Source organism: Penaeus vannamei, chromosome 40, assembly GCF_042767895.1.
Source record: "Penaeus vannamei isolate JL-2024 chromosome 40, ASM4276789v1, whole genome shotgun sequence".
NCBI lineage: Eukaryota > Metazoa > Arthropoda > Malacostraca > Decapoda > Penaeidae > Penaeus > Penaeus vannamei.
Window position 1 is genome coordinate 18,186,076 of NC_091588.1, and position 10,000 is coordinate 18,196,075.

The 10,000-nt window shown below is 53.6% G+C and overlaps 1 protein-coding gene across 1 annotated transcript in view; it reads left to right on the forward strand.

The window, feature by feature from the left end:
• Positions 1-3,946: 3,946 nt before the first annotated feature.
• LOC113825716 (eukaryotic translation initiation factor 4 gamma 1) overlaps positions 3,947-10,000 on the forward strand; it is a gene marked incomplete in the record, with an annotated part of 212,391 nt that continues 206,337 nt past the window's right edge. Inside the window, 3 exon segments of the mRNA XM_070117467.1 lie at positions 3,947-4,091; positions 4,883-4,944; positions 7,045-7,099. Of these exon segments, the coding sequence (XP_069973568.1) occupies positions 3,947-4,091; positions 4,883-4,944; positions 7,045-7,099 (262 nt within the window).

Genomic DNA, 10,000 nt, shown 5'->3' on the forward strand with positions numbered 1-10,000 from the left:
GGGTTGGGAGGGATCTAGGGGGGAGGTTGGGACTATTGATGAGAAGATAAGAGGCTTATGCAAGTTACAGGCGTAGGTGTTGCCATGGAGGGAGTGGGAGAGAGGGAGGGAGGGGGGAGGGAAAGGATGGAGGGTAGAGGAAAAGGGAAGGGGGTTGTAGAGAGTAGAGAAGAGGAAATAGGAAAAAGGAAAAAGAAACCCGGGTATGTTCACGAAGAAGGGGGCATGGATGTATGGACGGTGTTGAACAGGGGCTGGCATGGGCTCTACCTTGGGTTTCGGAGGGTATTGGGAAGTGGGGCGGGGGGGGGGGGGGGGCAAGGGACATGGATGGTTTCAAAGGTCGGTGTGCATGGTGATCCTCCGGCGGGGTGCCTTGTAATCGTGTTTCCCCTCGCCCCTTGTCTTTCTGTTCACTTGCTCTCTCTCTCTCTCTCTCTCTCTCTCTCTCTCTCTCTCTCTCTCTCTCTCTCTCTCTCTCTCTCTCTCTCTCTCTCTCTCTCTCTACACCTAGGCTATTTTTGATTCGTCCTCTTCTTTCTACTAATTCTACTTCTCCTCCTTCCTCTTCCTCTTCCTCCTCCTCCTCCTCCTCCTCCTCCTCCTCCTCCTCCTCTTCCTTCTCCTCCTCTTCCTTCTCCTCCTCCTCCTCCTCTTCCTTCCCCTCCTCCCTTTCTCTCCTCCATTTCACCTGTAGCAGGGCTTAGGTGCCGCTGAAACTGCTAACATGTCTGTAACATCGATCTTGTTGAAAGTATTAAGAATACTTGATAATGCTGTTACGAAATTAAAAATGTTACAAATGGATCTTTCTAAGTATGACATTTCGCCTAAATCTGCTTTATGAAGAGCGCAGATTTTATTCGATTTGCCTTACCTGCGGAGTATATACCTTCCATGATTCAGCAATTTCTTCTTTAGTATTTATCTGAGGACTCTTAGAGATTGAAATTTCAATTGCGATATTAATCTTGTAATAATGTCTCTGTAGCCGTGTACTTCAGAAACTTTTCCTTCCTTTGATTACACGTGCATTAACGTTTTTTTTTTTCTTTTCTTTTCTTTTGAAACGTTTGATGATTAGGTTAGTTGTGAATTCATTGGTTTGGATCAGAGGATTTGTCTTGGAGTAAATGAATAAAAATCCTTGTGGTTGTGGCTGCCTATTTGTACCTCCCCCTCCCCCTCCCCCCTTGGGCAGGCCGAAGACCGGTGTAAAGATAGCCTGAAGGGAGTGGGTGGAGCGAGACAGGGCACCGTTCGTAGCGGGTGTGTCGCGGGAGGCACTGCTGATAAGATAGGACGGGCTCCGGCAAGTGCCGGTGCGTTCCTACTCTTATTATTATTATTATTACTCCTCCTCCTCCTCCTCCTCCTCCTCCTCCTCCTCCTCCTCCTCCTCCTCCTCCTCCTCCTCCTCCTCCCTCTCCTCCCTCTCCTCCCTCTCCTCCCTCACCTCCTCCTCCTCCCCCTCTCTCACCTCTTCCTCCTCCTCCTCCTCCTCCCTTCTCTTCCTCCTCCTCCCTCCCTCCATACTGCGGTCCTTCCTCCTCCTCCTCCCTTCCGCCCTCCCTGCTGTGGTCCTTCCTCCTAATCTCTCCGTACTCTATCTTCCCTTCCCTTTGTACTTCTTCCTTCGTCCTTTCTTTCTGTCCTCTTCATTTTCCGCTTTCTTTTGCCTTTTCTTTCCATTTTCCTCTTCCTTCTTTTCTTTCTCTTCTCCCATCACCTCCAGACTCTTTCCCTTTCTCGTGGGTTAAAAGAAATAAAAAAAAATGTTGGGAATGCGTATTCCTCCTTTCTCGCTTTTCTTTTCCTTTCTTGTCCTTTAGTCATTATCAGGAAATGAAGAGAATTGCGAATTCTCTGACCGTGATTGGTTTTCGCCGACGTCCGTACCTGCCGTGACCTGACCTGACCGTGCGGGATATATCCAGTTCGTCTTCGTTTTTTTGTTGCTGTTGTTTCTTTTTCCTTTTATTCTTCTCTCTCCTTCATTTTGGTCCGTACTTTTGGCAGGAGATCGGTTGTGATGGATCAGTGGATCCGCGCGAGAGGTGGGGCGGTGGGAGTCGGTGGAGGGGAGAGAGGGAGGGAGGGGGGGAAGGCAGGTGGAGGGGGAGAGGGAGGGATGGAGGGAGGGGGGTTATTGATAGTATCTTGTATACAGGCAGCATGTTTGGAGGTAACTAAGGCTGAGTGTTGGCCGAGCTCGACTATCCCTTCCCCCTCCCTTCCCTCCCCTCTCCTCTCCTCTCCTCTCCTCCCCCCTCATTCCTTCCCTCTCCTCTCTCCTCCCCCTCCCCCTCCTCCCATCCCTCTTCTCTCTCCCTTCTCTCCTCCCCCTCCTCTCTCCTCTCTCCCTTTCTCTCTCCTCTTCCCCCTCCCTCTCTTCCTTCTCTCCCATTTCCTCCATGTCCCCATCCATTCGTCCTCCCCTCCCCTCCCCTTCCCCCTCTCTTCGTCCTCCCCTCCCCCTCCCCTCCCCTTCCCCCTCTCTTCGTCCTCCCCTCCCCTCCCCTTCCCCCTCTCTTCGTCCTACCCTCCCCTCCCCTTCCCCCTCTCTTCGTCCTCCCCTCCCCTCCCCTTCCCCCTCTCTTCGTCCTCCCCTCCCCTCCCCTTCCCCCTCTCTTCGTCCCCCCCTCCCCTTCCCCCTCCCTGCGTCCTCCCCTCCCCTCCCCTTCCCCGTCCCTGCGTCCTCCCCTCCCCTTTCCCCTCCCTTCGTCCTCCCCGCCCTCTCCCTCCCCCATTTGTTACTGGTTGGGGGGCGGGAGCGCCGGAAAGACGGCGTGTGCTCGGGCGCGATTACACTTCACAATTCATTTTGTACGGTCTTGTTCCCAGGTCGCATTGTGATATATTCAGTGTGGTAGTTCTAAGCCTTTCTGAAAAAAATAATCGCGGATTGCATTGGGCCGTTTTCGTGAATCTCTCTTACGGCCATTACGTCATCCAGAAAAGTATGTTAAAGTTGCGGATCAGCCGCCGGGTAAGGCAATGAATCCATCGCTGCCTTTAGCCTCTCGCGGTCCGATTCGATACCAGACACGCGCTACTATGAGGTTGCCTTGCGTAATCGGCGGGGAGAGGAGCAGGGCAAGGAAAACAATGAGTTGCAAGGTACAAAGCGAAGGGGAGGGCGCTATCGATTGGTCGTCGGGCTCCGGCGGGGTCGTACGGCAGCAACGGGCTGGTTAGGTTATGGTTGTAGGGGATGGGCACTGAGGCTTTGCTTTGCTTGATTGTTTTGATGTTTGTTGATTTTGCGGTGGTCTTTCTTTTGGGCTGGGGGGAGACTCGAGGGACATGGCGTTTGATCATTTCTCCTCGCTCTCTTTGGCGGTGTCGCCATGTGAAGAGCAGCTCGTAAACTATATACTCGTAAACTCCGTTCATTTCGTAACTGAAGCGCCGTCGCGGCCGCTCATGGCGCGCACGCCGCCCATTCGAAAGTTTCCCGGATGTGCCTCACGTGTTTGTGGACGTGGTTGCGTCATCGGGTGAGAGGACTGGAATCCCATGCGCGCGGCGGGCTTCCTTGGCGCGGCTGCGGCCTTCCCTGTGAGTCCCGGAGCCGCGGAGGAATTGGTCCGCAGCTGGTTAAGCATTTTGGTGGTGCGTCTTCTTGACTCTTTTCCTTCTTTCCCTTTTCTTCTTTAAGGGGAGTAGGGAATGGAGGGAGGGGTGGTAGAAGTAGGGTTTGTCGCGCGTGGCGGTTGTTATGGCAACGGCAGTGACTTGGGGGTCTTCTTGGGATTGAGAGGAATGGAGCGGGTCTCTCCCCGTGTCTCACGGCTGCCCCGTCTGCTTGGCTACTCCGCCTCGCAGCTTGCAAAACTTCAATTTCTGGCCACCGAAGCGCTTGCAGCCCTTTTTTTGCGCGTCTACCTGTCTGTCTCCCGGTCAGTCTCTTGTTTCTCCCGATGCCTATTAGTAGTTCACCTCGATGTCTGCATGTAGGTTTGTAATTCTGCCTTCAGACGTCTGCTTCCATGCCTGTCTGAAAGCCTCTATGAAAGCCATTATCTCCCCCGAGGTAACCATTGGTGTCATGAGCGGCAGTTATCCCCACAGGGCTGCTGCTGCTTCGCGTACACTCAGCACTCTCGTCCTCATGACACTCACCTTTAAAAATGTCTTCTCTCGTTTTGACTTATCAGCTGTGATATTTTATATATATATATATATATATATATATATATATATATATAATATTATTATTATACTGCCAGAAGCATACGCATCATCGCGGTATAATTAGGGGCGGCGGAATCCATGTATTTACCGCTCGCCGCTCTTTCTCCTCCCATTTCGACGCGGCTCAGCATATGCTCGGGTTAGCTTTCTCGGCGAAGGCGGCCGAGCTGTTTAGCGGCAGCGGCGAGTGAGTGTGCGGCGGGTGTGCTAGAACACGGCGAGGCGGGCTTCGGGCAGCGGCCAGGGCTGCGGTTAGGGCGGCGCAGCACCCATACAAGCTGTATGGGTGAGGCGCAAGGAGCTGAGGCGGCGGAAACGGAAAGCGCGTGTTCTTGGCGAATATCTTTTTCGTGTGCTTGCTATTATTTCCTCATATTAAATTTATCTTCATCTTTATACATCTAATTTATCCATGGACCCTCCATTTTGCACCATTTCCCTTTCTTCCTCCTTTCGCCCCTTTCCCTCCTCCGCCTCTCCCTCCCTTTCCTTCCGCTTCCCCTCCCCTCCTCCCCACCTCCCCACCTCCTGTCTCCCTCCGCCTCTAATCCCCTCCTCTCCCTTCCCCCCCTCCGCCTCTCATCTCCCCTCTCCCTCCCCCTCCCCTCCCCCCTTGCCCGACATTCCAAAAATCGTGCTTATGTCCATCCGTCTGTCATACGTAAGAATGTCTTGATGCTCGCAGAAGAGATGCGACGGATGCTGTCAGTGCGGCTCTCCATCTGCGGCCCAAATCCTGAACTCGGGGTGCGTCTACCTGTTCGTTTTATGGCTGGATCGAAAGATAAGCTTTGAACTTGCATCGGCCATGATCAGCGAGTCCTGCGAAAAGAACTTGTGCTTTGGCGACGTGTTGGAAACCCTTTGCACGCAGTCGTTACGACACCGGATTTGTGAATGAATGGGTTGGGTCCCACTCTCTGCCTTTTCATTTCCCTTCTTACTCTCTCTCTCTTCCCCCTCTCTCCTTCCTCCTCTTCCTTTTTCCTGTCTTCCCCTCCCTTTTCCTCTTTCCCCTCTTTCCCTCCTCCCTTTTCCCACTTCCCTTCTTTCTCCCTTTTTCCCTCTTCCATTTTCGCCTTCCCCCTTCCTTCCTCTTCCCTTCCTTCTCCCTCTTCCCTTCCTTCTCCCTCTTCCCTTCCTTCTCCCTCTTCCCTTCCTTCTCCCTCTTCCCTTCCTTCTCCCTCTTCCCTTCCTTCTCCCTCTTCCCTTCCTTCTCCCTTTTACCTTTCTTCTCTCTCTTCCCTTCCTTCTCTCTCTTCCCTTCCTTCTCCCTTTTCCCTTCCATATCCCTCTTCCTCCTCCTCCCTCTTTCCTAAAGTCTCCCTCTTCCCTCTCCCTTCTCCCTCCTCCTTCCCTCTCCCCTCTCCCTTCACCACCTTACCCCCCCTCTCTCTCCCTTTTTTATCCCTCTCCCTCTCTCCCCCTCTTTGCCCCCCCTCCTTATCCCTCTCTCTCTCTCCCCCTCCTTATCCCTCTCTCTCTCTCCCCCTCCTTATCCCTCTCCCTCTCTCTCCCACTCCTTATCCCTCTCCCTCTCTCTCCCACTACTTATCCCTCTCCCTCTTCTTATCTCTCACTCCTTATCCCCCTTCCCTTCTCTTTTTCCCTCTCCCTTTCCCCCTTCCACCCCCTCCTCCCCCCTTTTTTCCTCCTCTCCCTTTCCCTCTCCCCCTCCGTATATCCTTCCCCGTCCATCATTCTCTCCCCCTCCCCACCCTCATTTTCTCCTCCATCCTCTCCCTCTCCCTCATTTGCCCCTCTCCCCGTGGCGTTCTCCGGGGTGGAAGCGAGGTGGCGGCCGAGGTGGCACGTGCGGAGACGCGAGACTGGAACTGTTGACCTTGGTAGGGGCATCGTGGAGGTGACTATGCATCGGCAGGATCAGGTAGCGCCACCCCCTGTCGGCCTCCTCCCTGTCTGGGGACTCCGAACGTTTGTCCGTCTTGCTTCTCCTCGCTCCTCTTTCTCTCCCTTTTCCCCTCTTCGTCCCTCTTCCCTTCACCCCCGTCCCCTCTTTCCTCCTCTCCCCTCTCCTACCCTCCAGTACCCTTCACCGCCCTCCCCATCTCAACCCCCTCCCCCGCCTCTCGTCTCCCCCCTCCCCTTTCCTCTGGTCTCCCAACAGATCGTCGAAGGATTTATGGGCGGCGAATCGCGCGGAGGACTGTGGGTGGTATTTGGGTGGTGGTCTCGGTGCTTTATCGCGTGGGAGATTAGTTGCAGTGAGAGAGAGAAAAGGGAGAGAAAGAGGAGGAGAGATGAGCGTCAGCCTCCGTGATAGGATTCCAAAGATTCGCGGAGGCTTTTCGCTCCTGATTGGGCGGGTAGCGAGCGGATGCAGGTTTCCCCCCAGCGGAGCGATTTGCCGCTGCGTCGAGGGAGCATACTTGCGGTCGTAAGTGAGAGCCCGTGCATATTGCCAGCGCCTCGCGGTGGAGCAGAACGCTGTCAAATTTTCGGCCGGCAGTTGGGGATCGCCGGGTTTCGTTTAACGTTCCTGCCTTTGTCGGTTGTTGTTGTTGTTGTTGTTGTAGGTGGTGGAGGTGCTGTAATTATAGTTAGTCATTATCGTGATGAAGATTTTGTTTTTAGTGATTGGGGAGGAGCAATATCCATGTCAGAGTACTTTACTGCGCTTGACTAAGCGTTTTGATCACACCGATTTTCATTCAGGTTTGGGCGATGCCCCCGCAACCCCCGAGGGGGTTTTCATGTTAGATTGTAAAAATAATATGACAAGTGTGTGTTTATTCAGATGTGTATTTTATACGATTGGGAGCTGTAATCTCTGAGATGAGATTGATGTGGGAAGATTATATGCCTAAATTTCTTTCTTTCTTTCAGGTGAGTGCCACATGTCGGTATAGCTCTATTGACGCAACTGCTCGACGCTTCGGCGGTGAGTAAAATGTCTCTGAAACTCGTGCAGTCGGATCCATGCCAATGTGTGTGACAACAAGACGGAACGCACGCCACACGCCTGGGAAATGGTTCTTGAGGCTGTCGGGATTCTTTCTTCTTCTAAGTGCCACTGGAAAGGTCGCCAGGTATAGTCATTAGGAAATCGAGTCGACGTTTATTGAAGAAGCTTATGGAGAAAGTCCTTTTTTAAGTAGCGAGGGTTTGGGGCAGGGCAGGGCATTGGCATTCCCATTCCCATCGCACGGAGCCTCAGGTCGGGTACAGTTGCCGTGTGGACGCGAAGCCCGAAGAACAACATATGGGAGCAGTGCGGAGGCAGAGGCGGGGGAGGAGGGGGGGGGCAGGAGGAGAGGGGATACGAAAATGGATGGGGCCGGGGAGTAGAGGGGAGGGGAGGGACGGGGTCCGGGACGCGAGGGTGGGCGGCGCGGGCGCGGGTGACATGTGTAGCGAGGGTTTTCTGCCTCCACCCACACCGCTGCTCTCGGGATCAGCTGGAGCATTGCGTCACTCGCACACAATATAGGCAGCGCAGCTTTAGAGTTTGTGACGGAAAGACTGATTCGGTTCTTACTGTCGGACGCTTTCTCCCGCGTACAGGGAAGCCTGGCCATTACGCGTGGCCGCCGATGACGTCGTCGGCGGGAGGAGGAAGGAGAGCGGCGGAGAACGAGCGCCGCGCCGCCCTTCTCAAGACTCCTCGACTCCTTGTAGGAGACTGTTCTTCGCCACGCTTGGCATCGTAACCGTTTCGTAGGCCGCTTCTTTGCGATTCGCTTGCGCGAGTGCGATAAAGTTTCTCCCGCCGAAGAGCAGGAGTAGCGGAGCAGGCCGGGAAAAAGCGGCGGAAAACTTGCAAGTTTGGGGTGAGTGTACGACACGTTTTCCAAGCTTCATCTGCTGACGTCTATACCGAGTCGCACGAACGCACACACGCACCTTCACGCGCTCACATAACACCGCTGTCACGCTCATTCCAGGCACACGCTGACGTCGCTGGCTGGTGAATTTCGGTGCGTGCGTTGAAATACTTTCTCAAGTGACGTGGACTTGTTAGTGCGGCGCTGCAGGAACGCCGAGTGACAACCCGGACGTGACAGATCAGTAGAAAGTCTGGAACATTTCTCCGGGAAGGGCAGTGCTCGGATGTATCGGGTCATAAGTGCTTGTCGGTGAGGATCGGTGGCACGTCGATGCAACTCGGGCAGCGCGGCGGAGAGCACCTCGGTCCGAGACGAGAGCGAGATACCCGAGCGGGACAGTGGGGCGAGCAACAGGTGCGACGGCCGAAGGTCCATATGGCTGTTGAAGCTTTGGGTTGAGCACCACCGCGGCTGCTTGCCTCTGCGGCCGTCGTCGTCGCCTTCGTGCTCTGTACGGACAGGGAGCCCCTTGTGTCGGTTCTCCACATAACAATGGTACGTCTTGCTTAGGCACCCTCGTATACCTTGTTCAATCTTTGGGCGCTAAAGATAATAAACTCGAAGATCATGCGAAAGTGGCCCTTATGCGGCCATCCTTTCTGCTCATGAGTTCGTGCAGAGTGGGGGTGTCGTTTTGTGGCGCAGAGTGACAGCTCTCTCATATTAAGGGTAATTGGTATCGAACGGAGAGGTGGATGGTTATGCGGCTGAGAACGGCGAAACAGCTGTTTTGGCGGCACGTCGCAGGATCGCGGTTCCTTCGCCTAACTCTCGCCTCCCCCCTCCCCCTCCCTCCCTAAATTCACACGTCACGAGTGCTTATCTTCTGTAGTACCTTCGCAAGCACGCGCGCATGTAAACACATTGTGTGCGCACCAGAAGAGGTGGGGGTAGGGGTATCCCCGAGAGACAATCAAATGTAATAGAAAAGATTGTTGTAAATACTTTCGGAGACGTGAGGTGTGTGTGGGTTGTGTTGTGGGCTTGGCGCGGGGGGTAGGTAGGGGAGGGTACTGTGGGCGTGTTGGCAGGGTGTGAACGGGGATAAGGGAGGGGGAGGGGATGTGTTTGTTGGCGTGGCAAGGGAGGGAGATGGGGGATGGCGCGGGGGCGGGGTCAGTTGTGTGGGCGTGACTGGGTCGAAGCTGGAGAGCGAGAGGCAGGAGGCAGCCCACGTGCTCGGGTTACCTCTCTGCCGAAGGCTGACTCTTCTACTCCGCTATGACACCCAATATTGTGATTTGCTTGCTTATAAGTTGTATATCCATTAATAGGATATCTATTCTTCATTCTGAACAGCTCTGGCATCCCTCGCAGCGTTCATGTAATTTCCTCTGCGCAGATATTGATGCATTTATAGGTGTTTCCCGTAAATTCCTTCATGCAGATGATGTTTCAATTTAGACTGCCATATGTTACATGGATGCAGACAAACTTCCCATGGCATATTTTCTGTAGGTTATATTACTTGGTCATCAGCTTTGCCTGGCGAAAACCTCAGCAAGTTTTATCCACACCCCACACCCCACGTGCCCCTTTCCGCTAACGTCGGTGCCCCAATAAACTACTACATTAAGCGCCGTACCTACAACTCTATTCTTTGCAAGAACAATTACTTTGACCCAAATTATCATGAGCGTCTCGGCACTTGCAGTCTTAACATATGTTTGTTCATTAGAGCCATATGCTGCTCTCTCTGGAGCAACATCACCCCTGAAAACCGATGTGATTACCACATGGGATGCCATATCTTCTTTGCGTGTTTTTTTGTAATTGCTTTTGAATATCATGGGCAGTTTGTTGTAAGCGCATGGCCTTTTAGCCTTGTAGGTCCGTGATTTCTGTCATGGCAATACGTCCACGGGGCCATATGGGGATGGCACTTCATTTTACCAATGTCGTGTTCGTGTTTGATTTAGTAATGGTATGTCAATTTGTTCCTACAATTACCACGG